General features: G+C 59.9%; 1 protein-coding gene across 7 annotated transcripts; it reads left to right on the forward strand.

The window, feature by feature from the left end:
- The first annotated feature begins 338 nt into the window (after positions 1-338).
- Positions 339-26,227, forward strand: TMEM201 (transmembrane protein 201). 7 transcript variants are annotated; one of them, XM_036999841.2, is made up of 13 exons: positions 439-576; positions 4,789-4,870; positions 5,183-5,356; positions 7,199-7,319; positions 7,916-8,110; positions 9,327-9,503; positions 10,649-10,998; positions 11,654-11,857; positions 16,928-17,154; positions 19,874-19,945; positions 20,408-20,707; positions 21,496-21,633; positions 22,670-26,226. In XM_036999841.2, exons 4-13 carry the CDS (start codon positions 7,200-7,202, stop codon positions 22,765-22,767), a joined length of 1,881 nt encoding a protein of 626 aa, XP_036855736.2. In that variant the 5' UTR covers positions 439-576; positions 4,789-4,870; positions 5,183-5,356; position 7,199; the 3' UTR covers positions 22,768-26,226. The 7 variants fall into 7 exon arrangements, with proteins under 7 accessions (XP_036855734.2, XP_036855738.2, XP_036855736.2 ...); XM_036999842.2 differs by lacking the exon at positions 4,789-4,870 and having other exon boundaries at positions 447-576; XM_073233148.1 differs by lacking the exon at positions 5,183-5,356 and having other exon boundaries at positions 520-576; positions 22,670-26,227.
- Positions 26,228-27,179: the final 952 nt, after the last annotated feature.

Here is a 27,179-nt window from a genome sequence, read left to right on the forward strand (position 1 = left end):
AATTTCTTGACCATTGCATGGAAGTGGCCCCAGGACCTGCAACTTGCCGGGGCTAGGCGTTGGGAAGAGAGGACTAGTTAACCAGGGGCTAGGCGTTGCGGAGACAGGACTAGTTAACCAACAGCCCAATGCTAAGCATGTCTGTCTGCGGGAGGGGCCCGGGGAATGTGGCAGCAGCTGAGGGCGCAGAGCCAGGGACCGCGCCGCTTCTCACCTCCGGCCGCGGGAGGGCGCAGTCGAGCCTGCGCTGAGGCTTCCGCCGGCACCCCGCCCAGCCGGCTCGCCCCGCGCCCCGATTGGCTGCGCGCCGGGAGCGCGCCGAGTCAGGGGGCGGGCCAGCGCCGGCTACAAAGCGGCGAAGGTCACGGCGCGGGGAGGCGCGCGCCGCCACCCGCGTCTCTCCTGCGCCCTCGGCCCCCACGCTGTGTCTTGCTGCCTCCGCTCACCGCCCGCGCGGGGAGCCATGGAGGGAGTGAGCGCGCTGCTGGCCCGCTGCCCAACGGCCGGCCTGGCTGGAGGCCTGGGAGTCACGGCGTGCGCCGCGGCGGGCGTGCTGCTCTACCGGATCGCGCGGAGGTGAGTGCGCGGCCCGCGCGGCCTCAGCCCGCCGGCAGCCCCGGCCGGCCCCGGGGCCGCACGCCGCCTCCCTGCCCCGCGAGGCTGCCGCGTCGCAACGGGGCCCGCCTGGGCGCCCATCCCCGAAGGAAGACCGCTCTTGGAATCCTCAGGCGGGAGCGGATCCGGGGACCCCGGGAATGTGGGGCGGGCGGGGCGGCCAGCGCGTGGCCCACTAACTTCGTCCCCGAGCCGACCCGTGCGGGCCAGCCACAGGGTCGCGGGCCGCCGAGCACGCGGGCGGGGACGGAGCGGACACGGGCTGCGCTGTTTCCGCCTGCAGCGTGCTCCCGGGTCAGGGCGCTCTGGGGCTGCGTGAACTAGCTGGCACTTTCTGGTCTGCATACGTCGTCTCGGGCGTCCTAATCTCACACCGGCCCACTTCAGAGTCACAACCCCTCCTTCCGCTAGAGAAGGAAGCTGAGGGACAAAAGGACTACATAAAGTGTTATTAATTAGAAGAGTCAGGGTGTGAACAGAAGCAGCCTGGTCCTGGCACCTGCGTTACTAACTCCCGGGCTATACTGCCTCCAAGAGCAGGAAAGCCTGACATGCTTCACAGGGATTTAAAATGGGCTGGGTGTGCTGCTGTTTATGGACCGCCCCAGCCCTGACCCTCAAGATCACTTTGAGCCCCATAGAGCTGGCCTCTCATGGAATAAAAGCTTAATGGCCTCTTGGTCCAGCAGGGCCTCAGGGGCAGCCCAACTGTTTCCCCATCTATCCAGCTTCCCTGGGAACATGATGAAGATATGAGAACATTCTGGGCACAGAATGGATGGGTTTGTAGCTTCAGCAACTGACGTGCAAAACTCAGATCTTAGGTAGAAGAAGCAAAGAAACTTGGCCCCAGTCACTCCGCAGCAGGTCTCAGAGATGGGATTTGAACCTGGTTCTTCACCACCCCCATGTCCTGCTCCTGAAGGCGAAAAGAAATGAGGGCGACTGAGTCACAGGCTTCCCGGAGGAGGAAGGGGTGGGAGGACATCATCCGTGTCTGCAGGATGAGACAGACTAGCAGGCTGAGGAGGGGGTGGCTCCCAAGGGAGAGCAGCCAGGGATTGAAGGAGCCCCTGATTCAAGGAGTCCCTGTCAATCCAGACATCTCCATGTTCCAGGTCTGACCAATTTCTGGAAGCTTGAGGGGCTTACAAGGCCAGCTGGTTCAAACCGGTCGTTTTATATGCCAGGGAGTGGACGTGCAGAGGCGTGCTGTGATTCGCTCGGATTCCCAGAGCATGTTGACAAGAGCAGTGGATCCAGAGCCCCATTTGTCTCCTGGACCAGTCAACGCAGGGTGGGGAGTGTTCCGCCAAGGATCAGAGCCTGGGCCAGGCATTGTCTCCCAGCCTTGCGGCACCTCAGTTGTGTTCAGCATGGCTGGACTCGGGCTGGGTTTGCTCACCGTGCCTCCCAAGTCTGCTGCAGCTGTTCTCAGGAGTCCTGCCTCCCTTCCTGGGCTGCCAGCCGCAGCTTTTCTTCTCCTGAAGATAGGACTCTGGGGCATACGTGCAGTGTTTGGCATGCCGGTTTGCAGGAGTCAGGAGGGTACCAGGAAGGCCTTAACAATTAGGACCTGTTGGTTGGGCTGAGAAAGACCAGTCGAGGATGCTCTGAGATTCTCATGGAGGTTGTCTTTTGTCTGGGAGTCATAAATTGAATACTGTCACAGTTCGAAAGCAGGGGCAGCCCCTCAGGCCTGAGCGTTCCCCCTCCAGGGCAGACAGTGCTATGACAGCAAGGATGTGGCTTGACAACAGTGTGGGTTTTAAATGACCCTCTGGAGGGCCTATGAGGAAGGTTGTTTCTGGAAAGCCGCTTGGCCAGGTGGGGTTTGCTGAGGGAAAGCAGAAAGTGTGCGTTTAGCACAGAGATGGTGGTAGGACGTGGAAGGAAGACTGGCTGCGGAGCGGCGGGGTGGGGGTGCACTTCTCTGAGAGGCTGCAGTGTGCAGAGCCTCCTGCCAGAGGGGTCCTCCTGACCATCATTGTCAGTGATTCAGTGCTGATGATACACAGAAGCACCTGCACGCTGCCACTTCATGAAACCCATTCTACAGATGAGAAAAGGAAAGCTTGGAGAGGGCAGGCTTCCTGCCCTCGGTGCCCAGCTGTTAATGGCAGGCCCACTCCAGGCCTTCAACTCCTCACCAAGCCTTGGGCACCAGAGCCTCACCAAGCCTTGGCTGTCTCCCCACAGCAATGGAGGCTGCTGCTGTCAGCACCGGCCCCACACGGAAGCCCAAAGTTTACTTCCCTGGGCTTGCTCACCCTGTCTCCAGGCAGGCATGGGGCTTCCTGTGCCTACCCCAGACTCCCACCCATACTCTGCTGCTCAGCATTGTGTCCAGGACCCATCTTCTGCCAACACACCCTCCTGGGGACCTTGTGGGCCTCCCAGAGGTGTTCACTGGATGGTGTTCTTTCTGATGTTTGGAGACAGAGGGGATGCAGCCTCCTGGGAGCAGTAGCAGAGCCTGGTCCTGGCATCTATAGTCCCTGTTTCCTGCCCTCCTGGTGCTGTGCCCTCTGCCTGAGGGATGCAGCTCCCTGGATGCAGGCTAGGGGTCCTTCCCCTCCTTTGCCCATAGTCCCTCCTGTTTGAATGCCATCTACTCATTTTGCCCTGCTGACTAGCAAACCCATTCTTTCAGGTCTTAGCAAGTATTCCCCTTGTTGGCCCCTTTCGGGTGACATGTGTCACCAGCTGCCCTGTGAGGTCGTTGTTTGTGTCCAGGTCAGAAGTGGAAAGCCTGGCTCATTTCTGCCTCCCTGCAAGCCGAGCACGTGCTCAGTAAATGTGGGTGGCACAGAGGTATGCCTCCCACATTGTGAGTAGACGGACTCAGTAAATGTGGGAGGCATGAGGGCAGCAGCCCACTCCAGGCCAGGTCTGTTCCCAGAGAGGTAGGTTTGGGGCTCTCCACTTGGCATTGCAGGACTGCTGTGAACCTAAGTGTGTTTGCCTGGAGGCCAGGTAGGAGGCCGAGAGACCTGCTGGGCCCTGGAGACACTCAGTCACATTGTGGGGCCCCCGTCACCTCTGTTCTCCCAGCTGGATAGGACATGTCCTGCCAGAGGACAAGTGAGGAGCTACCTGGGAATCCAGCAAGGACCCCTTTACCTGTTACCCTCTGTGACCCTCCTGTGATGTCCTCTCGGGGTCCTGCCTGCAGCGACCTCTTGGCCCCTGAGGGAACCAACCTGACTCAGAGAGACCGTCTTCCAGATGCTACCAGGCCGGCGCACAAGCTGGGTCCCAAGCTATGTGCCGGCTCCTCTTGGAATGTGGGCGCTTCCAGACCTGGTGGAGACTGGTTCACATTGGCTGCGCCCAGACTCTGAGCCCCCAGCAGGGACTGAGTCCCATCCATTGTCTCCTTCAGGTGGCACAGCACTGGGCTCGTGGCAGTGCCCAACCCCTGGCAGAGTCCTGGCCACGGATCCGGAGCCCCAGCCCTCAGAGTACGGGCTCACTCTTAGAACAGACACCCCCACCCTCACCCCCTCACCCCAACTATGGGAACACAGGGATGTCAGAGAAGGAGCTTTGTTTTGGCTGAACATCATCAGGGCTGATGGGGTGATACACTGTTAATGACACGTTCGCATCTTTTTTCCCCAGTGTGTGTTCAAGGCTTGTGGAGGGGTGGGTCCAGAGCACGCAGCTGCCCCGCTCCGCCAGAGGAGCCACCCTGCTCTGGCTGCCTCCAGCCTCCTCTGGCCCTAGCAGAGCCCAGGAGCTCAGCAGGCAGGTAGCAGGAACCGGGTGAAAGCCTTTCCGCCCACCCACTGGAGCCCAACCTTCCTCCTGAAGCAGCCTGGCCAGGGCCCACCTAACTCTGCCCATACTACAGGGACATTCTGCCTTGTGCGCCCCTAAGAACAGTTTGTCCTAGAACCTCTCTGGGGATGGAGGTTGTAGGCTGAGGGGCTCATGAGGAGAGCTGGGGGCGTTTCCCTGAGCACCTGCAGGACTGGCACTGGGCTGGCTCAGGGTAGACGGACTCACAAGCTCCTGCATGGGGCCTGGTAGAGGTGCATGCAGGCCCAGAGCCAGGACAGTGAGCTGGGAGGTCAGTGCAGCCCAGGCCATGTCTCCCTCCGAGCTTGGGGTGGGGAGCCAATTCCCACCCAGCTCCCCGCACTTCCCCTGTCTGTTGTCCTCTCTCAGGCCCGAGGACCCTTCCTGGGCTCACCCCAAAGGAGCTGTGGGAGGTGACTCTGGCATTTGGGCCCCCACCCGGCCAAGCAAGGTGAGTGGCCGCTGCTCTCAGAGAGGACCCCCGCCCTGGGCAGAGAGTACCAGGGGCTGAGAGTGACAGAAGCCAGGGAGCTGCTGGCCGTGGGGACCAGTCTAATGCCCCACCTCCCCTCCCTGCCACCCTCTTCAGGTCAGGCTCATTTCCCTGGCAACGGAGCTGAGATTCTGAGTGGAAACGATGACTTCCTGGGACAGGAGGGGCTGTGTGGCGGGTTCCCTGGGCTGCAGCCGGGTTCCCGCTCTCCCGCCCTTGGTCCCCAGGCTGAGAACTTTCTCCCATTCCCGGCTCTCCCTTGATTCACAGGCTGCCAGCTTCTGCTTGGCTTCCCTCCAGAGGCCGGGTGGCTGGGGTAATGGACTGTGGGGCCGGCATGAAGATGGAGGAGCCCCAGGGGCAGAGGAGAGCAGTTTCTAGGCCTGTGTCTTCACCCGCTGGGACGTGCCCCCGTGCGCAGTTATAAAGAAGCCTATCACACCGGTACAAGTTAATACAGAGAAAGCCAAGTGCTGGCCTCTCAGCAGAGCAGGTTTCCGCACATCGAGCCACAGCTGGCTGCCACCTCCTTTCCTCCCCCTGCTCTTTGCGTGAAGCCCAGTGTGGCTGTCACCCTGCCCCGCGCCTCCTGCCAGGCTCCGCACTCTCCCAAGTTCTCCCATTTGATCCTCTGCACAGCCTCCCCGAGGCAGAGCTTGCTGTTGTTCCCATCGGCCGCTTCCATGGAGAAGGAAGCGAAGGTTCCAGGACATAGAATGACTTCCCCAAGGGCCACACCTGTGACCTCAGCGCTGTGCCACCCGGCGCTGCTGTTCCTAGGCCTTGTCCTCTGGCTCCATATGGGTAACAGGATGTGGCGGTCCCTTGTTGTGAGGGTGGCTTTGGCCTGAGCTGGGGCAGGGAGTGTGGGGCTGTGACGGTGGGGTGGTCCAGGGGCCCCTGCAGGATGAATGAGTCCTGTCTCCTCTCCTCTGCCCAGGCCTTCTCTCCCTGCCCACCCCGTATAACTACCATTTATTGGGCTTTCAGACCAGGAACTGTTAGGCACTCCCGCATTGCACATGTTCTTGTCCCCAGTAGACAGGTGATAAGACTGAGGCTTGGAGAACTTTCATAACCTGCCCTCAATGGGTGGAAGGGAGCGGAGGGGCAGGGCCAGGGGACGGCTGCCATGTCAGGAACAGGAGCTCTGCTTCCCAGGGGCTGACCGTCCTTCCAGGTCCCTGACAGGCCTGGGGACAGAAGAGTGACAGCTGGCTCTTTGCATTGCAAAGCACCTGTATGTGTCTCATGTCGTTGGGTTGTTGTAGCACGCAGGTGCTGTGGGTTCTGCGATCACCTGCACTTTGCAGATGCTGGCCAGACTAGGAGCAGGGCCTTCCTGGGGCTTGCGTCCCAAAGTTGGCAGAGCAGGGTCTCTGGCTCCCCGAAGCATGGGTTTGTTCCACTCTGTGTGTGGTATGGCTGCCCACTCCGGCAGGGGTCCAGGCGGTATCCCCAGAGCTGGAGGTGGCCTGGGGACAGGAGCAGTGAGGCCAGCACCCCAAGGGCTGAAGCAGCTGCCACCTATTGCCCACACTGTTTCTGGATTCCAGGGCTGGAGGGGTCTGTCGGCAGTTGCTGCCCTCATACACACACACAGCCGGGGAGATGGATGGAGGGGCCCAGAGCACAGATGCCCCAGTGTCTGGGCCGGGATTATCCTGCAGGCTCCACCTGTCATGTGTGGTGGAGGAGGGCCTCTGTGGCCCACCCACCCTGTCCCCTCTTCCAGCGAGGGTTGGCCCAAGCTGAGCAGCTGTCTCTAGTCCCCGCCCTTCCCTCTCCTGGGACCTCTTCTATGAAGCACAGGAGGCTCCTTCCATCTGGAATCTCCCATCTCCCAGAGGAGCAGCATTTCTGCAGCCTGGGATAGGCCCGGGGGTCCGCAGGCCTTGGAGGGTGGTCCAAGAGCCTGGGCACTATCGGCCCCGCGGCATGGCCAGCCCTGGGCCCTGTCGCTCCCAAGGCTGAGCCCACTGGGGGCCGCAGGCCCTGGGTTCTTATGTGGGCACACTGGAGCCAAGGGAACTGGTAAGTCTCCAGCTGCCCTGAGGGCAGGGGAGGGAGCTTTGCCAGAAGGGCCAAGGATAAGCCTCAGCCCCCTTATTGGGCCTCCCGGTGGAAGCACAGGCCCGGGTCCTTGCACTGTGGCATTGTTCCCTCTCCAGCTGCCTGCGTCCACAGTTCTGGGTCCCCTGTCCCGCTGCCCACTCGCTTTCCTGCTCTCTCCTTGTGCAGGTGGCAGAGGTCTCTGATCTGACTCTGCTCTTCCCTTGTCCATAGGATGAAGCCCACACATACCATCGTCAATTGCTGGTTCTGCAACCATGACACGGTGGTGCCCTACGGGAACCGAAACTGCTGGGACTGCCCCCACTGCGAGCAGTACAACGGCTTCCAGGAGGTGAGGGCCCCGGCCTGGGGCTGCTGGGCTCACCCTTCACTGCAGCCGAGCCCCCGTACCCTTCCTCTGATGATGAGGAAATAGGCTCTGGGAGCTGAGGTGACTCACCTAAAGTCACACCACTAAAATGGGCAGCTTGGGGTTCAAAACCAGGATCTTTCTGTCTCTGAAGCCCATTCTCTGCTTTGCCCTAGACAGAGGTCAGCGGTTTTCTGCAGAAGGCCACGTGTTCTCTGGTGCAGCTACTCCTGAGTGAATGCATGTGGGTGTGGTCCAATAAAGCTTTATTCACAGGCCCACAGACCAGCCTGCAGGCACTGCCCAGACCCCGGGGTGCAGGCTGAATTCCCCAGCACTGTAGGGTTCAAAGGAGTGACACCAGGTGGAGATGGATATGGGGGGCGGGCTACACTCCCAGCCCCTTGCCTCTTGGGGTTCCACGTGAACTTTGGGAAAAATGCTGCTGTTGCGTGTAAGGAAAGGGGGCGTTTGAGATCCACCAGCACTTTTGGGGCCCCAGGCCTGAGCCAGCCGAGGAGGCTCTCTCGCCCCTTGGGACTGGGCTCTCCTACTGACTCAGGTCCTGTCCTCCCCAGAATGGCGACTACAACAAGCCGATCCCTGCCCAGTACCTGGAGCACCTGAACCACGTGGTGAGCAGCACGCCCAGCCCCTGCGCCCCAGCACAGCCCCGGCAATGGGTGAGCAGCCAGGTGCTGCTCTGCAGGCGGTGCAGCCACCACCAGACCACCAAGATCAAGCAGCTGGCTGCCTTCACGCCCCGTGACGAGGTGAGGGGGCCCCCCATTCCAGGAGGTATTATCTCCATCTCAGATGGAGTACTTCTCGCTCCCTCTGGCTCATGGCTGCTGCTGTGGGGCCCCATGCTGGGAGCATCGTGGCGACCCCAGTGCCCGCAAGGCCAAGGCTTTGTCCCCTGGCAGGGGAGGGAGGGGCCTAGGCTCCTCCAGGGCCCCTGTGGACCCGTCCTTCCTGAGTCCCTCTGTGTCAGTCTTGCCTGCCGGCGTAACACACTCCAGAGTCAGTGGAGGGTGGTCCCAGCCTCTGGGAGAGGAAGGACGGTGGGTGCTGCTGAGCAGCTTGGTGGCAGGAATTCACGTCTCTGGGGCCTGCCGTGGAGCCCAGCAGCCTTGTTGTCTAGCTCAGCCCACCTGCCCAGACCTTGCCCGGGCAGGGTATCCATGACCTTAGGAGAAGACCCCAGCAGAGGTCCGGAGACGCTGGCTTTCCCAAGGCCCAGTGCGGGAGGGAAGGAGGGAGAAAGATAGCGAGGTGGCGGCCTGAGGCCGGGCAAGACTGATGGGGGGTCTGCAGAAAGAAGGGGGCCGCATATGACTTGCCAACCAAGGGTGGCTTTTTTGGCACATTGGTCCCAGCTGATAACCCTCCTGGCCGCTGCAGACTGGAACGTTTGGCTCCCCTGGATATAGGGAGGGAGAGGCTACATCTCTGGGTGGGGATGGGTGGTACTCAAATCTTCTGGGCTATTATTCCTAGAGCCCAGAGCCCAGAGGACCTTCAGCTCCCACTAAGGCCCTGGCCCAGCTGTGACTCTCTAGTGTTTTCTGGACCCTTGGGCTTAAGAAGAGGGCAGCCCTTTGTCTGGGTTGTCTGTCTGCCTGTGTCCAGGTATTGCCAGGCCAGCGTGACCTTCTATGGCTCTGGAGTCCAGGAGTGGAGCCTACAGCAGGGACCACGCCCTGAGCTCCTGGCCTCCAAGTGCATCCTGTGGAGCAGAACTTGGCTAGCATGTCCCCTGTGCCGTGTCCCCTGCTGTGTCTGGGCTCCGGGCTAGTCCTTACTCCCAGTAGCCAACATCTCCCAGGCAGTGGGCCTTTTGACCTGTTGGGAAGCAGAGGAAGCTGGTTCGAGGTGGGGACAACTTGGCCATAGTCACCCCACTTGTAAGTGAGCCCAGGTCCGACTCTAGGCAGGGGCAGCCTCAGTCACCCTCCAGGGACCCTGAGCCTCTGTGCCCCTCTGCAGGGCAGGTACGACGAGGAGATCGAGGTGTATCGGCACCACCTGGAGCAGATGTACAAGCTGTGCCGCCCGTGCCAGGCGGCTGTCGAGTACTACATCAAGCACCAGAACCGCCAGCTGCGCGCCCTGCTGCTCAGCCACCAGTTCAAGTGCCGGGAGGCAGACCAGGTCCACACGCAGGTCTGAGCGGGGCGTCCTTAGGCCCCGGAAGCACCACAGCCCTGGAGTTTGGCAGGAAACCCCCACAGAACGGGCCCCAGGGACCAGAGGACAGCTTTCCAGAGCTGATACCCTTTTCCAGAGGCAGCGTTCTCCCTGTGGGCCTCGTTCCCAGCCTGTCCCCAGGACCCTCATGTTAGCACTCAGGCAGGTGTCCCGAGAACAGTGGCTCTGCATTGTGATGCCCTTGCTACTCACATGCCGGATCAGGGCTGTCTGCCTGGTGCCGCAGCATCTGGGCTCTTCCTAATGCCTGCGCTCATTTCTCACGGCTCTCCGGGTGCTTCTCAGGAGCCGCGGAAACTGAGCTCAGGGAGATTCAGTAGCTTGCAGGGGACCATGCAGATGGTGTGTGTGGCACCAGGATTTGAACCCAGGACTGTGGCTAAAACTATTACTAATTTTTGTCACTGTATACACAGTCAGTGGAATATTCTGGTTAAGAACATAACACAGCAGCAAGTGAATGTAGAAATAAAAACCACCTCCCCCCAAAGAAATTCCTAACCACCCCTTCAAATCCTTAGAAATGCGCAGTGTCCAGTTGGTGTGTGGTTTCCAGTCTGCAGTCAGGCCCCTGGCCACACGCCCAAGCCACCAGCCCACGTGCCCATGTTTGCACAGCGGGTTGCTCTGGCCTGGGGGTTTCTTCCTCACTGCCGTGTTCCTAGACTGAGCAGCTTACTGCTGTAGTTTTTAACCTTACTTTGGCCAGCATTACCTCTTTACTACAATTCCAGTGAAAATCACAATAGAAATTTTTTATGAGAACTTGACAAAATGAAAGTCATATTTGAAAGAATGGGTCACCATAGTATCAAAAGGTTTCTTTAAGAATGTGGTAGAGCGGTACCCCGTTCTGCACAAAGCTGCCACTGCAGGGCAGAGGCCCAGGAGTGACGCAAATCAGTGGAACACAGTGATAAACCCACCAGCAAAGCCCAGAATGCGTCAGAGTTTAGGGTGCAGTGAAGACAGTGTCTCTGATCACTGGGGACTAGGTGGTCCTCAGCGCTGGGGGCCCTGGCCAGACCCTTGTGCATGGTGGGCGGAGGTGGCTGTTGGGGTCTCCGGCCTTGTCACTGACCAGGCTCTCTTGCCCCCAGAGCTTCTCGTCTACGGCAAAGGCCCCGGTCCAGGTCATCGTGCTCCGTGCCCTCGCCTTCCTGGCCTGTGCCTTCCTGCTGACCATCGCGCTGCATGGCACCAGCAGCTCCTCTGTCACGGGTGCCACCCTGCCCCCAGCCCTGCCACCTGGGGGCAATGGCTCTGCCATGCCTGACAGTGGCACAGCCCCTGGGGCCGAGGGCTGGCAGCAGCTGCTGGGCCTGCTGCCAGAGCACACCGCAGAGAAGCTGCGCGAGGCCTGGGCCTTTGGACAGAGCCACCAGATGGGCGTCGTGGCGCTGGGCCTGCTTGCTTGCCTGCTGGCCATGCTGCTGGCTGGCCGCCTCAGGTGCTTGGGGCTGGGCTGGGTAGGGCGAGGTCTGCACCCTGGAGTCCTGCCCCAGAACTGGACCAAGGGGCCCTGCTGGGCGCACAGCCCAGGGCTGTGCTCCAGGCTGTAGCCGGAACAAGATGTCCCTCTTTTCAGGTGGCTGGGGGTCTGGTGGGCTAGAGGAAAACATATAACTTGCCTTAGGGCGGTAGCTGTGCTCAGAGCCAGCCTGGCACTTGCTGCTGCCTGCTGGGGCCACGGGGCCAGATGGCCTGCTTCTCTGCCTCAGACTGCTCATCTGCAGTGTTGGGTGATGTAACCCACCTCCTGGGTGGTTGGAGGGCCGAGTAGAGTGCCCATGGGCCCTTGCTTCCCTCCCTGGGGAAACGGCTGCAGCCCCTGTACTGACCTGGGTCCACACCACCTCTTGGTGGCTCTGAGGGAGCTTTTCAGGCATTGGATAGACCAGAACACAGGCCCAGGGCCAACCCTGACCTGCCCAGAGTCACACAGCGTGCGAGTTTTGGGAGCAGGATTCAGAGGCCCCTGTTCTCCTTTCGGGGCTCTGGATTCTGTGAACCAAGCAGGGCCACGGGTGGGGTGAAGGTGGCGGGATGGGGAGGGGCTTGCCCTGCTGGGGGGACCCTCACGCCTCCCCTGCTCGCCCCTGCAGGCTCCGGAGGATTGACGCCTTCTCCACTGGCCTGTGGGCCCTGCTGCTGGGGCTGCACCTGGCTGAGCAGTACCTGCAGGCTGTGTCGCCCAGCTGGCTGGACACCCTCAAGTTCAGCACCACGTCCCTGTGCTGCCTGGTGGGCTTCACGGCGGCTGTGGCCACAAGGAAGGCAACAGGCCCACGGAGGTTCCGGCCCCGAAGGTCAGAGAAACAGCAGTGACGGCGGGGGGAGGACAGACGGATGGACAGGCCCAGAGCTTTGCCCCTAGCCTGAAGCAGGGCACCTCTGTCTTGCATCTTTCTTACTGGCCTCACTTCTGCCCCACCCAGCGGCAAGCCCCTGGTCTGGCCCAGCACCTCCACGTCCCTGAGGAGTCGGGCCTGCCCCCCTTTCCTTTCTGGCACCACCAAGCCATTCCCCCGCCCAGGGCACTCCCCTAGGGCCCTCTAGCTGCTCGCCTCTGCCCCACCCTGAGGGTGGAGCTCAGGCAGTGCCGCGGGGCCTGCTGGCAGCTCCACTCCCCCCTGCCCTACTCTGAGGCCAGGAGGTGTGGCGTGTGGGCCTGCTGCCCTCCCTCTGCCTTCCTCTGAGCCCCTGGCATGGGGCTGATGACAGTGGCTGCAGGCTGGGCCCTCGGTACATGGCCTGACCACTCGGGCTGCTCGGCACAGACCAGGCAAGAGCAGGGGCCGGAGCAGAGCCCCCACCTCGTCCCCACGTCACTTCTCCGGTCATTACCCAGCCAGCCCTGCCGAGCCGGTGGAACAGGAGGCAGGGCTGCCCCCCGGGCCCACTGCTCAGTTCTCCCAGAGCTCCACTGCTCCCAGCCCTTCCCAAGACCCCATTATCCCCCAGCCTACACCCCAGGAATGGAGAGTGCAGTTCTTGGGTCCACGCCGGCCCTGACCATGGGTTTGTGGGGCAAGGCCTTTCTCACAACAGACAGCAGAAAATCCTGCTTCTCCTGTGATTGCCGGGTTTCCCTTAGCCAGGCTGTGGTGGAGGTGCCCTCTGCGCCCCTCCGGCAGGGGCCAGGGTTCAGGCTTCCTGGGCCAAGGCTGCCGTAACCAGCTGGCAGTGTGGGGCCTGCTCCCTGCCCCATGCCTGGGAGGTTCCCTTTCCTCCACTCACCCCTGTGTGATGCCTGGGAAGTTCTACCTGCCCAAGGGTAGCCATGGGAAGGGGCCCGAGGGGGCATGCAGCCCCACACTGATGCTAGTCATTGTCACCTCTCTGGGCTCTCCCTGCACTTCTGGCCCCCAGAGTATCTCATGGAGAATGCCAAGGCTCCTACTTTTCCACTTCTGTGTGGGCAGCCACAGAGCCCGCAGGCCCTCAGCTTTGCTCTGTGCCCCGCAGTCATTGCTCCAGGGGGAGGGTCGGTGTGAGGCCCACACCTGCTCACCGGCCAGCCCTGGCGAGGCCCCTGCTGTTCCCGGCCTCAGTTTACCTTCTGTGAGATAAAAGGCGGACCCCTGTGCAGGACCCTTGAGTGCCGGCCTCCGTGGGCTGTGCCCTGGAAACGGGCACCGTCCACGTGCAGTGGAGGGCAAAACGAGGCCGCCCAGAGGTGGCTGCGTTCTCCCGCCAGGGCCCACGTGTCCTGGCACTCATCTTCCTGCGCTGAGCGCTTCCTGCCAGGTGTGGCCCTGAGTGTGCCATCCCTCCACTCTGCACACTTAGCCCGGGGAAGGAGAAAGCAGATTGATACCTGTGTGGGGGTCACACTCAGCAGGGGCCACCAACTAGCAGCCTGAGGGGGCAGTTCCTGGATGGAAGAGTGCCCAGGTCAGGCCCTTCACAGAGCCCCCTAGAGAGTTGTGCCCAAGCCCCACTGTCCCGAATCCTTGTGTTCACAGGGTCCTGAGAGGCCGCCCCACTCCACTCGCCCGAGTGATTGGGTGGCAGCCTGTGCCCTTGGCATCTGGGTGGGTCGGGAGTTGCCCTGGTGAGCTCTGTTGTCTCAGACAAGGCCCTGCCTGGCTAGGCTCAGCTTGTTCTGTGTAGAGGGCCAGGTGAAGGACCTCTGCCTGGCTGGGGGCAAGGCTGGGCCAGGAGCAAGCCCGCTGGCCTCTCTGAGGAGGTAGGGAGTGCCCGCTGGTCCTTCACCCCCAGCCAGCCTGAGAAGAGAGAGAAGGGGCAGGGTCCGGGTGGTCTGTTTCTCAAGGAAGCTGACAGCGTGACGCTAATTACTGCTTTTCTTGGCATTGAGTAGAAGCAGGACATCTGTGTGTATGTGTGTATTTAAGTTAAATTATTTATAACAACCGTAACCAGCTCTCATGCTGGCCAGGAGCCTCTGCTGAGCATGTCTGTCCTGCCCTCTAGCGGGGATGGAGAGACGCCCTCATGAAATGGACCTCATCAGAGGCAGCTTTCCTGGCCTTTTTAGAAAATTTTTGTGTGGCTTTTTAAAATATACCCATCTATCCCTTAAAGTTTGATTACTCAGAGCATTTCTGGCACCTTCTGATGTTCCTGGCAACAGCTGAGGACGTGTGAGCACTGCTGGAGTGGTGGCTTAACTGGGAGTGTGTCTCCCCTGCCAGGGACCTCTCTGCCCTCTACTGAGGACAACTCTCAGACCGCCCGGGGTCGGGGTGACTGTCCCCAAGACATGAGGGAGGTACACGTGTCTGGGGTGCCCACCCGGCTGAGCAGGCTCCTCCAGTAGCACTTGCCCAGGAGCAAACCACCTCAACGCACCTACCCGGGCAGAGCCTGTGTCCCTTCTGTCTGTGACTGTGGCCAAGTGTCTGGTCATCTCTGGTTGTAGAACTGTGGATGCTTGTCTTAGTGACCCTCCCCAATTACTGTACCCACAAGTCCTGGCCGTAGACATTGTGTTTTTGATGCTGTATTTTCAATAAATGCCTCCAGGCCCTGCTTCTACCGGTAGGCGCCAGGTACTATGTCTTTTTTGTTTTTTCTTTCACATTTCTTCAGAGGCTTCTTTGGTGGGGGTTGGGGACTGTGCAGTCAGGTTTGAGAACGGCCCAGGGCCCAGCTGTCCTCACACCCCAGCTGGGTCATACTCTTCCCACGTAGGTAAACTGCTGCTTGAAATGTAGTCTTCTCTCCTTCTGCCCCTAGCTGGGACTGCCATTGGGCTAGAAAAGACCAGATGTCCTCTTGATGTCAGATGGGACACAGTACAACTGCCCAACTCCTCCCCAGAACTCCCTAACCCGGGGGGCTGCGCAGACATGGGGTCTGGGCCGAGAACCTGTCTGAGCTCGGCTCTGAGGGCAGAGGGCGGTCTGGGGATGCCCCCTCCAAGGAAGCATCGGCACCTTGCAGGCTGTCTGGGGCCCGGTGGAGATCAGGGGGCGGCTTCTACTGTGGTGGAAGTGCTCAGGCTTGGCGCTGTGCAGGGAATCTGCTCGTTGAGTGATGTCGCCATGTGTCACAGCGAGAAGGGGCAGTTCAAAGACCTATCTCCCCCTCGGTGCCAGCGCCCACCGTGGCATCAAAAGCTGGAAACTGCCCTTGTGCCAAATGGATGAGAGACTCTGGTTTTAGGCCTTCGGGCAGCCCCTGGGGTGAGCAGGATCTGGAAAAACTTGGCAAGAGTTGGCAAGACCCTGCTTCTGGTCCCCGCTGACCAGCTCTGAAGCCTACAGCCTGATTGGGACCCTCTTTCTCACTTGCTGATTACTGGGGATGGGTCGGGGGCACAGGAAGCCCAGCACAAGAGACCTGCTGCCACTTGCTAGAAGGACTGGGCATGCTCTGCTCTCATCAGGTGGCTGCTGCTGCGCACGACAGACTCAGGTCCCCTGGGAGATACAGGCCCCAGCAGCGGACAGAGCTTCATGTGGGACCAGAGCAAGTTGGCCGAAGGCCCCAGTGCACCTTTACTGCCCCTACAGTGCTTGAAGTGTCCCCCTAACCTCAGGCTGTTCCCGAAGGTGACCCCTTCCTGCCAAATGGTGTCACAATTCTAAAATGACAATACAAAACGCTATCTTCTGTTTAGAGGTGGAACCTTCCCAAGTGTCTTGGGGCCTGGAGGGGGGTGTCAGACCGGCGTGGGCAGGACAGGTCAGCAGGTGGAGCACCAGCAGCAGGTTAGCAGCTGGGCACATCCAGCCTGGGGCCAGCCAGCCTGACCAGACCCTCTGCGGTTTCATGCAGTGAGCTCCTGCCTTGACTTCCCCATGTTCCCCAAACACTGGGCCCTGCCCTGGCTCTGAACCCCGCGGGACCTCCTGGTGCTTTGGAAGGCATGAAAAAGATCATGATTCTCCAGAAAGGCAATAACCGATCCCCTCACTTTCCTCAAAACTCGCCTGAAGTAAGAGACAGTGGCAAAAAATAGCGAGGATGTCAGAGCAGTGTAGCATAGCCGGAAGTGCCCTGAGCGTTTGGCCATGTGAGGGGCGCAGGATGGGCACCTGAGCAGTCCCAGGTCTGCTGCAGGGCCTGAGCCAGCCTGCCCGGCCGCCAGCATTGCCCATGGGCTCATTGGTCCCTGGGGACCGAGGTAAGGCTGGACCTCCTGCAGTCCAGGAGGACTAATGTATTAACTGCCTCTGTCCCCAACCCTCTGTAATCAGTTGCCCTAATCAGAAGCATGGTTGACATTCTGGCGTGGGGCCACAGGGTCCCACTGTGTGATTTGGACCATTCTCGAGTTAAAGAGACACTGTCCCCTTCTGTCTTTTGGGCAGCCTTGTGGTCATTTATGGGTCTTAATGCAAGTTTGGCTTGTGGCCCGTGAGAGCCTCTTCCCAGGGATCTCTGAGCCTGGTCACCTCCCACTCTACTTTAGAGGAGTGTCCAGTGTCCAGACCGGAGCGTGCAGTGGGCCTCCAGAGCCGGGCCCTGGGGAGCAGGGGGCTCTGCTCGGAGGCTCCAGGCTCGGAGCAGGGTGTGTTGAGGAGGAGCCCGAGGCCATTGGTCTTTGTTGAGTGCTGGCATGGGGCTAGGCGGTTTTGCTTCAAGGTGAAAGTTTGGTGTGAGGTTGGCAAGGGCGACAGTGTCACTTTAATACCGAGACGTAGTGGAGCAAGTTTGCTGTGAGGCTGAGGGGGGTGGAGGGGCATGCAGGGAGGGGTGGGTCACGCCGGCACCTCCCAGCCACCCACTCCTAATGGCGTGAATGTGGTCGGACTGCTTTTCTGCTTCAACTAATGCACGCCTCCCCTGGGGCCTCTACTCAGGCCCCACCTTGCACGGGGGGAGAGGGGCCGGGACCCGTGCCGAGGCCGTCTCCAGGGCCTCCAGGGCTGACCCCCCTCTCTCCCGTGCCCAACGGGCTCTTGCAGGTACTTCCCAGACGACTCTGCCGGCCTTTTCCCCACGAGCCCTGGCCTGGCCATCCCCTGTCCGAGTGCCGCCTCGCCGCCTCTGTTCATGCCCACGCCTCCCGGCTTTGCGCCGCTCGCCCACCAGCAGCTGTTCAGGTCTCCCTGCCGGGCCCGGCCCTCCTCACTGCCAGGCCGCCTCAGCCGGGCCCTCTCGCTGGGCACCACCCCCTCTCTGACTCGAACAGGTAAGAGGCACTCAGGCGTTGCAGACAGAGCCTCCGGCTACAGGCGAGGTGCGGGGGAATGTAGGAGGGTGGTCAGAGCTCCTGCTGTAGAGACGGGCGGAACTGGGTTTAAATCCTGGCACGTCCCCTCATCTGCCTTTAGCCAAGGGGCTTAACCACTAAGCCCCAGTTTCCCTCAAGGACAGTGAGCCTAGTAGTAGAATGCCCCTCACGGATGACTGGGAGGGTGAAATGAGATGCTGTATTTAAAGCACTGGAAGGGCAGCAGCCTCCAGAAGGGATCGGGAAACTTCTGTGCTCCTTGGGGGTCATCTTTTATGCCCTTGTTACCACTATTCTTACTGCCATTTTTTTGAGACCCCAGAGGCTGGAAAATTTGCCTCCGCCTTTCTGTGTGGTCCAGGGGGCAGGGCTTCAGTTCAGGTCAGTCACATTTATTGAGTGCTTTCCACACAGGGGCCCCGGTGTGACCAAGTCTGGTTGCTGTCATGAGAAACTGGCTTATCCCTCATCTTTCCCAGCAGGGTCTTCCCGGGAAGCCGATTGTAAATTAAATCCCCTTTTTCCTATGTGGAGCCCTGTGAGTGTTCTGTGGCTGCCCTCATTGCTTTGGGAAGCAGCCTGGGGGACCCCCTCAGGAGTGTATCCCAGGGGCTGGCTCCCTGGGCACCAACCAGGACTGGTGGTGGGTGGCTTCAAGCAGGCTCTCATCCTCTAAGAATGTGGGGGGCATCTTGGTTGAAGTGGGCTTGCTAACGTGCAATCAGTGCAATCAGTGTCTCATTTAAGCCCCTGAGCAGGTGTGCTGGGTGAGGGCTGCAGCTCCTCGGACCCCTCTGCACCTGCTCCTCATGACTTGCCCAGGGTCCCGCTGCTGCCAGGAGCTGGGCTTTGACCTTGGTCACCTGACTCCTGAGCTCGGGCTCCTTGGGGCCCTTTGTGTGCAAGCAAGTGTCCTCCCAGGTAGAGGGAGGGTCACGGCACCGGAGGGACACTCACAGGGGAGGTGGCACTGGAGCTGAGTGGTGCGTCCAGGGTGAGAGTGAGGGTGTGATTGCCCCGGCACAGACACCTGGCTCCGGATATTTCTGTGCAACCAAGCATGCACCGTGGCTGCTGAGGGAGAGGGGCTGCTGCCTGTCTTCCTCAGGGAATGGTTGTTCAGCAGAGCTCCTGAGCCCTGTCCCTGGCCGCGAGTCACAGCTGAGACCAGGCCCAGCTCAGGCCCTGGGGCCTCTGTGGGCTGTTTATGAGCAACAGCTAGAGTTAGGGGACAAGAATGCTCTGGCCACAGGCAGCTGGGAGGCCCAGCTGGGTCCATCCCCAAAACAGGGCTCTCTGGAGCTCCCCAGCAGGGCCTTCAGGGTGGGGCTGGGGCTGGTCTGGGCCCAAGGTGAGCGCAGGGCCTGAGCTCGGGCACACGTCCCGGGGCCCTCTGACAACCATTGGGGGAGACAGGTGCACACTGCCCTGGAAGGCCTGCCTCTTGCTTTGTTTTTGAACCTGTCAGTGACTCAGGTTGATACCAGGATGGTTTGCTTTTCACCCAAGCAGAGATGTCCCTTAATGTTCCCTGTGGCTTGAGTGGAACTTGGGGTGGTGGGACAGACTGATGAGGGTTCCAGGAGCAGTCCTGCCCCGGGCCGAGCACCACCGGGAGCTCTCTGTGCACACCAACCAGGGCGGCCAAGCCCAGGGGCTTCCAAGTCAGTGCAGGCCTTCGGGGCAGGGTCTCCTGCCCACAGTAGACAACAGGCAGCCTCCCTGCCAGCCTGTGAGGCTTGGGGCAAGGGCTCAGGAGGGGCTGTGTCCCAGGTGGCTGAGCAGATTTGTGAGACGCAGGCTCGTCTCAGAATGTCTGGTGCTGGGTGGGGGCCCAGGGTCTCCATTGCCAAGGCTGGTTGAGGACAAGGTTGTACGGGTCCCTGGCTCAAGCCCTGGTGGCCTGGGGCTCAGGTGCTGCCAGGTTCCAGATCCCTGCGTCTCCTCAGCTGTCTTGGCCTCACCCCTGCATCCCACAGTCCACGCCCAGCTGGAAGAGCTCTCCTACCACCCCTAGAACTGGTTCTTGGAAGGACTCAGCTGTGCCTGGGCCACGTGGCTGCCCTTTCCCAGCTGCATGGGCTGACCTGGGTCTGTGTCCCTGGGCCTGGTGGTGGGAAGGGACAGGCAGTGCCCCTCAGAGCCCCGAGGGTGGTAGGGCAGCAGCCACTTAAAACAGGACACGTGGCAGGTGCCAGATCTTTCTACGCTTAGCTTGGCTAGGCACTTGGGCATGTAGGGTACATGCGGTGGAGTCCCTGCCCGCGGGGCACACTTGACTGGGGAAGAGGCAGTGTGCCCCGTGCTCCTGGGGCAGTCAGCTGCTGGGCTCTGGGGGAGGCGGGACTCAAGGTCACCGGAAAGGCGGGGCCTTGTGCGAAAGAAGGGCAGGGAACACTAAGCCAGAGCTGGTCCGGGGGCTTACCCTTCCCGTGGGGCTGTGGGGGTCTTAGTTTCAGCTTCTTTATCTGCAAAATGGGAAAGTGGCAGGCGTACCTCAGAAGTTTGAGGAACCAGTTAAGAGCCCGTGTTTTTCATGAAAGTTCGATGTGAATGACAGGCTGTAAATGACCGTGGCTGGATTTCAGAGCAGCCGGCCTGGGGCAGCAGGGGCAATGAAGGAGGTGGGCGGCTGTGTGCACAGGCCTGGCACATCCGCTTCCTCTTTCCTCTCCAGACTCGGGGTATCTGTTCAGTGGGAGCCGCCCACCGTCTCAGGTGTCCCGACCTGGGGAGGTCCCTTTTTCAGGTAAGGAGAGCAGAGAGCCCTGAGGGGTGGCGGGGAGGTACTTTGGGTGGGGGCAGTGTGCAGGCCAGGTTAAGCGTGAGCTTCTGGAGGGATGGGGGGCCAGCAGAGTGAGGGAGCACGAGCTTTGCAGTCAGACAGAGGCCTGTCCAGGGCCACACAGCTTGGCCTTGGGTCAGCTGACCGTAAGTCTCAAGAATCTGTTTCTACCCAGGCTTTGCTCGCAGCTTAGAGAGTTCTCAGGGGCTTTGGACAGAAATTAAAGGGCAAGGGGGACATGGCCAAGGCTCCGTGATCCTCTTCTGTCCCCGAGTCCGTCTCCCCCGGTCCCTGTGCAGCTTTGTCTTTCTTCCAGTGGAAATAGAGGAAAAGCACCAAGAACAAAATACCTGTAGAAACTGTTACTGTAACAGTGAAAACCCTCGTGCTGACGCTCACTGTTTTTGCCATCCTCTCGCCCTGCAGCTTACTTCTCTCTGCTGTCGGGGTGCTGCCCCGCCTCCCCACTCCCGTCCCCGGCGCCCTCGGTGGCCAGCTCAGTGGCCTCCAGCTTGGGCTCTCTGCGCCACCGCAGGCCCCTCATCAGCCCTGCCCGCCTCAACCTCCAGGGGCAGAAGCTGCTGCTGTTCCCGTCACACCCCGGGGAGGTCCCCAACACCCCCAGCAGCTCAGACGACCACTCGCCCCATAATGGCAGCCTCTTTCCCATCGAGTCGCCCCGGGTCCCGCGGAGGCAGCCAGCGCAGGATGTGAAGCACACTGTGGGTACGACCCTCTGCCCACCCTCCTTGGAGGCCGGAAAGCCCAGCAGGGCTGTTGGAGCAGGGCTGTGGTCAGTGTGCAGTGGTGGGGGCACCTGTCAAGAGGCCACACGGGCCTATCTGGCTTTCATCCAAATGTGTGAGGCCACTCCCGCTCTAGGCACCCCCGGCCTGGTTCCTGGTGACCTTACACGATCCAGGACATTGTTCTTTGTTGGCTGACTTTATTGTCTTCTTTTGTGATTGACCTTGAACAGAGGGTCCTCTGCTCCTTGGGATGGATCAAAAATGCATCATGCATGGTATCTGGTCACAGATACTTTTGTTTTGCTCAAATGGTGGTGTCCTGCAAAGCATTTAAAAATTTTGTGAAGCAGGCCTCAACCTTTAAAATCTAGAACGTTCACATGAATGTGTGGGTTTCCTCTGTCTCTGACGATGTCAGAAGATCTGGCTGCCCTGGGCCTGAATCCTAGCCAGACGGAGAAGGGCATGGTGAGGGCCCACAAGGCAGCCTCTGGCACTTGCTGCCCCGAGCCTGCCCCCCAGGAAGCTCACTGGCGGTCGACGTCTACCAGCCCCTCTTAGCCTTTAAATTTGCTGCTCCTGACCTGAGAGCAGCCCCTTCATGGCAGCTACGCAGCCAGGAACCGAACCTGGTCCTGGCCTCCCACTTCCCAGGAAGGCATGTAGGCTGGGAAGGGCAGGGCTGGCAGGACCGCGTCGGAGGCCTGTCCTGGGATTGGAGGTAGAGCTGCTGCGGGCACCCACTGCTCACCCCTGTCTCTGCAGACATGAGGTCCGTGCCAGAAAGAGGCAGCGCCTGCAGCAGCCGTTCGGTCAAGAAAGAGGATGACTCGTCCCAGTCGTCGGCCTGCGCGGTGGACACCACCACCAGGGGCTGCACAGAGGCGGCCACCGCCTGGAAAGGTCTGGTCCCCACGCGCAGGAGGAGGGTGGGACCGTGGGGTGGCCGCGGGGCTGCAGCCACTGCCACCTCCTCATCTGTGGGATCCTGACAAAGACCCCGCAAGGGCCCTCAAGTAGTAGGACAGTTAGGTGACACCCCCCACCCCGTGCCTTCTGATCCAGTCTGTGACTCAGCAGACAGCATTTCCACCCTCAGATTAGGGTCCTCGTCTGCACGCTTACAGGAGCCTTGGGCCACAGGCGACTGTTCAGATTTAACAGAGTTAAAATTTAGCAACAATAAAAATTTAGCTCCTCAGCTCCACCAGTCACATTTCAAGTGCTTGGTGGCCACATGTGCCCCTTGGCCTGCCCTCTTGGGCAGCACAGGCGGAGTGTTGTTCCCGCCCCAGCAAGTCCCTGGGGAGGCGCTGGCCTGGACGGCCTGGGCACAGGGGTGGGGTAGGGGGGCAGGGCCTGCAGGCCCCTGGGTTCACGTCCCAGCTCCTCTGCCCAGGGGCTGCAGGGCAGCGTCTGTAAGTGCCAGGCATGTAGTGAGCGCTCAGGAGTCAGCACCTCGTAGTCTCCCCTGGGGAGCATGGGGACACGTACCTGGTCAAAGATGGATGGACAAGCACACAGTGAGTTTTCCTGGAAAGATTGTTCTGAGCTGACTGGAAACAAATGCTGCCCCAAATTAGGTGGGGTTGAGGGGTGTGGCCAGAGCCCAGTTGGCATCTTACCACCTCTGAGGCCCAGCAGGGTACTCATCTCCCTGAAGCCCTATTTCCTGTCTGTAGTGGCATCACGCGTTGTCACACACCGAGTCCGCGAGCACGAAGCCCTAGCCCGTTGCCTGCCTGTGGCATGAGTTCAGGAGCGGAGGCACCTTCAGAGAGGCAGGCCTTGACCAAGTGCCCCAGGTCCTCTGCTCCTTCTGGGGGGCAGGCCTCTGGGAGCCAGGGACGAGCTGGGGTGGTCCTCAGCCAGACACCCCCCACAGCTTCCTCCTCTGGCTTCTGCACCTTTAACTGGGTCTCTCCGCTCTCTCTTCAAGGTCGTTTTGGCCCCTCCCTGGTCCAGGGCCTCCTGGCCCTGAGCTTGGCTGCCAACGCCCTCTTCACGTCTGCCTACCTGTACCAGATCCTGCGCTGACCTGGCGAGTCCAGGAGGGGGCGCCCGGGTGCACGCTCTCCGTTGCTGCCGGCCTCGGCCTCTTCTCCAGGGCCCTGACCTCGCTGGGCTGAGTCCTGTCCTCCCGACGCCTTCGCCTCGCAGGGCTGGGTGTGGTCTGCAAGGCCGCGCTCTTCCCCACCCATCTCCCTGGCTGATCTCGGTTGTGTGTTTGGTGCTGACACTCTGATCCCAACACCGGGGATCCCTGAGAGGCTGCACGACTCTGGGGTCCCCTCGCCACCGTCCAGCCCTGCCTGGCAGGACCGCCACTACTACTGTAACTGCAGCAGGAGCCGGCCGCCCCCTGACCCCGTGGCCGTGGGCTCTGATCACATCCCTGTACTGTACTCTGCTGTCCCGCCAGTCACCTCAGGCTCCCTGGGGTGGAGGGAGCGCAGCTCATGCATCCTTGACCCTGCCTGGAGAGTGGCCCTTCCTTGGGCAGGCCCCCTGGAGGGCAGGCATCCCCTCTCCCTCCCTGTTGGCTCTGGGCCAGGCCTGGCCTCTGGCTCTTCCAGGTGGGCAGGCAGGTGCCGGGGTCCCGAGCCCAGGGTTCCTCACAGCTCTTGGGTCTCAGAGGCCAGGTTAGGCCTTCGGGACCAGTGTAAGCACCCTCCCCACCCAGGTCCCTTCTGCCCTCCTGCACCCCCATCTTATTACCTCTGATGACCTTTCCAGGCAGCAGCCCCAGTAGTCCCCCTGAGAACACTGTCCAGGGCCCTCCCTGCCCATCGCCAGGCCGGCACTTACAGGCCCTCCCTCCCACGCGGCCCACAGGACCCGTCAGCCTGCACCGTGCTGCAGACAGGCCCGGGCAGCCTGCATGGACCTGCCCTCCCACTGTAACTGGGCTCCTTCCCCTGAGATCCGATTTCCTCCCTGTGATTCGGCTGTCACCATGGGCTCAGTGTGACCCCTCTGTCCAGGCCGCCTTGGCTGGCTTTCCCATGCCCCTCTCCTCAGTCCCTGCCACTGCCCCTCCAACCAGGAGTGCAGGCTTGTTCCACCCCTGCCCTCGCGCTGGGATCCTATTCCAATCCCGAGGGGAGGAAGGAGGGACTCAGTCTGGCATAGGGACCCTCACAGTGCTGTGAGGAATGAGATAGCAGGTGTCTCTGGTGTCTGAGCCCCCATCCCCATTGCTCTGGGCCCTGGACACAGTTTATGGCGCAGTGGGTGCAAGGTGCATGTCCGTGTGAGCTTGTGGGTCCATGTCTGTGTGTCTGTGCCACCGGCTTGGTGAATTCTGAAACTTGCAGGGAAGGGAGTCATGAGGGCAGAGGAAGGGTCTTTACTCTGTCATTCAGGGATAAAGTTTAATTTTATTTTTCTACACATTTTTGCCAGGTAAGGCATTTTGCTAATAAATTAGCAGGATGTCCCCAATTCTCCCTACCAGGGAGGTTTAGTTTTTTTAAGCTTTGGGTGCTTTTTTAGTAATTTTTTTTACCATGTGGGGAAGGAGATTGCTCTGACTTTCCCCTCCTCTTCCCCCCACTCCTGTCCAGAGAGCTGCCTCCTGCCACCTCCCACCCCAGAAAATGGGGTGCCTGGAGGACCAGGGGCTGCGCCAGGACCTGGGTCCCACTGCCAGAGATGGTTCCAGCTTGCAGGTGGCATCCCTTGGCCCCATTTGTATAGTGGGCATGTGTGTCGAGTTTTTTCATTTTATCTTTTGCCTAACAAAGCCAAACTCCATTCGCAATTGCCCTTCCTCTCTGGGCCTGAGGAAGCCCTGACCAAGTGCCCAGCCCCTCCCCTCTGTGGCCCCAGGACCAGGGGTCCCAGCACCCCACAGGAACAGGGACAGGTTGGGCAGGGAAGGGGTTTACTTACGTTTTCTTTCAAACAAAAACACAGCCTTATTTTTCTTTACAAAAGCAAAAATGGAAACCAAAAAGATACCAACCTTTGAACATAGCTCAGTCTGTCGAGTCTCTTCTGTTTGCTTGGACAGCTCAGGCCACACGACACTGTGCTGACCAGGCAGGGCAGCAGGAGGGCTAATGATTTGCACAGGAGACAGGCTGCCTGTTCCGGACCTCCGGGCCTGGGCAGGAAGGAGGGATGCACAGGCTGCCAGGAGCAGGGCTCAGGCACAGTGCTGGGCTGTCTCTTCAGAAAAGCCTGTGCCAACCAGCAGCCCCTGACCAGACCCCAGGGCCGCAAGAGCAAGGGTCATCCATGTGACAGAGCCCTTGGCTTCTGAGCCCTGGCAGCTGGGGTCTGCACCAGCCCCCCCAGGTGCACAGCAGGATGCCCCCCTCCTGTCTAGGTGGACACCAGCCTAGCCTGGGTCAGGAGGCCTGGCTCTGAGGAGCAGCAGAGGACCCACTTTGGGGCCTGGGGACTGAGTGCTGGCCCAGCAAGGTCAGGCAGGGTGGGTACTGCGAAAGCACCTGGGGATGCTGACTGGCCCACGCTGAGCCAGCAGCCATGGTGGGAGCCCTAGGGGCCTGCCTCAGCATAGCAAGCACAGTACTGTGCTCAGTGACCCAGCTTTGAGGCTGGTTAAACTGCCACACCATGCAGTGGGGTCCTCGATACAGATGAGCACCTCCCTCCCTGAGGCCAGTGGGTGGGCCATCTAAACCGAACCCTGAGGGCAAAGGCAAAGGGGCAGGGCTGGGTGGGTCCCCCTTCACCCAGAAGCTGGCTCTGATGGCAGGGCCCAGCCACCCACAGCAGAGCCACAAACACATCTGAGGCCTTGACCTCAGTGGGCCAAGGAGCCCACCTAGAAGCCTTCTCTTCCAACAACCCTGCCAGTTGCCAGTATGAGTCCAGGGAGAACCCTCAGCTGGCACGGAGGTCACATGCCCGTCCCCTCCCGGGCTCCCCCAGCCCAGTGCTATGAAGAGGGGAGACTCGCGCTCCCAGCTGTGTTTCTGTTGGGCTTTTCCCTCCCTCATGTGTATCACCAATGTCATCTGTTGTTTTGTTATAAAAGGAAATACATTTATTGTAGAAAATCTAAAAATGCTGAGCAAGACAGAAAATGCCCCCACTACCCCACAGCTGAAATACTGGTGTTCTACTTTTTTTTAATGTATATATCAACATACATAGTTTTTGCAAAAATGGGATCTTTGTGTATGCGTTTTGTCACCGTTTCTCACTTGACACTGTCATGAACCTATTTCCACGTCAGGTGCACTCTCACCGTTCTTAGAGGCCGCCTCCCCGTGTGAGCATGGGATGTGGTTTATTTACCTTCTTTTATGCCAAGTGGCTGGCACACGCAGCAGTCCTACCTGCTTTTATACTTGGGAGGGTGGTAGGCACATTTATAGGCACCTACACCTGTATTTAAGGCTTTTCTTGGGATAATTCTTGAGAGTTGAATCATTCTGCCAAAGGTTTATCAAGATTCTAAAGCTTTTCATATGTGCTGTCTGGTTGCATTCTAGAAAGGTACAGAACATGACCTAGTTGCTTTTCCAAAAATCCAGAGCTGACTTTTGCTTCGGAAACCTCCTGGTTACTGGACAGCTGGCGTGGTGGGGTGGAAGGAAGATCAGAAGATTGGAATTTTCCTAATAATACTTGGGAAGAGATGATTTTCACCCCAGGCTCCAGGGATGAAGCTGGGAGAGGGTGAAGGGACGCTGGCAGGATGCCAGGCACCATCCACAGGTCTCTGCAGGGCTCCACTTGAGTTTTCTATCAGGAAAAGTTCTGCTGATTTTTTTAAAAGGTTCTAAAACCAGTACTAGCATAATACCCACTGTATCAACTACCCATGTGACACCTGGACCCCTAGGAGGACAAAGGTGATCTGGCCCTTCTGAGCAAGACCCTCTGTTTAGGGCATATCTGGGGGGTCTAGAGTGGCCCACCACTGAAAAGTGCTTTTTGTGGTAGCAATTCAGGATATTCCACCGGGGGCAGTAGTGGGGAAAGCTGTCTCGGGCCCTGAAGGGCCAGGGTACAGCCAGCTTGGCTTTGGGGCCACCGTGAGATATTCTGTGCACATTCGTGCTGGCTCTAGTCTATGTGTCCAGCCCCCTTGCAACAGCGAGAGCTGGGTGCCACGGGGAAGGGAGCACGCCAGCGTTTCCACCATTCTCTGTCCTTCCCTCACCTGCCACCAGCCAGATAGGCACAATAATGAAGGTCCCCCTAGCATGTATCGTGGCTACAATAGTGAATACTCAAGGTGCCCCAGCTCCACAGAGCTCGCCTAGAGCAGGGGAGGCAGGCTTAGGTGGGCACACGGTCATTACGCAACCACACACTTGAAAGGGCCATCTGGGCAGTAATGAGACGCAGTGCCTCAAGTGTGACCAGGCAGGAGGTTGCCGATGGGACCTAGGTATGGTGAGGGACATCACTCAAGGTGGGCGTAAGCGCCTATGACAAGGCCCTGGGACTAGCTTTGCAGAAAGTGA

The sequence above is a fragment of the Manis javanica genome, chromosome 4 (genome assembly GCF_040802235.1).
Source record: "Manis javanica isolate MJ-LG chromosome 4, MJ_LKY, whole genome shotgun sequence".
Lineage (NCBI taxonomy): Eukaryota > Metazoa > Chordata > Mammalia > Pholidota > Manidae > Manis > Manis javanica.

Coding starts and splice junctions, on each gene's coding strand:
- TMEM201 (XM_036999839.2), top strand. CDS start 464: ATGGAGGGAGTGAGCGCGCTGCTGGCCCGCTGCCCAACGGCCGGCCTG. Junction 9,504..10,648: donor CAGACCAGGTCCACACGCAG/GTCTGAGCGGGG, acceptor TCTTGCCCCCAG/AGCTTCTCGTCTACGGCAAA. Junction 17,155..19,873: donor CCCCTCTCTGACTCGAACAG/GTAAGAGGCACT, acceptor TTTCCTCTCCAG/ACTCGGGGTATCTGTTCAGT.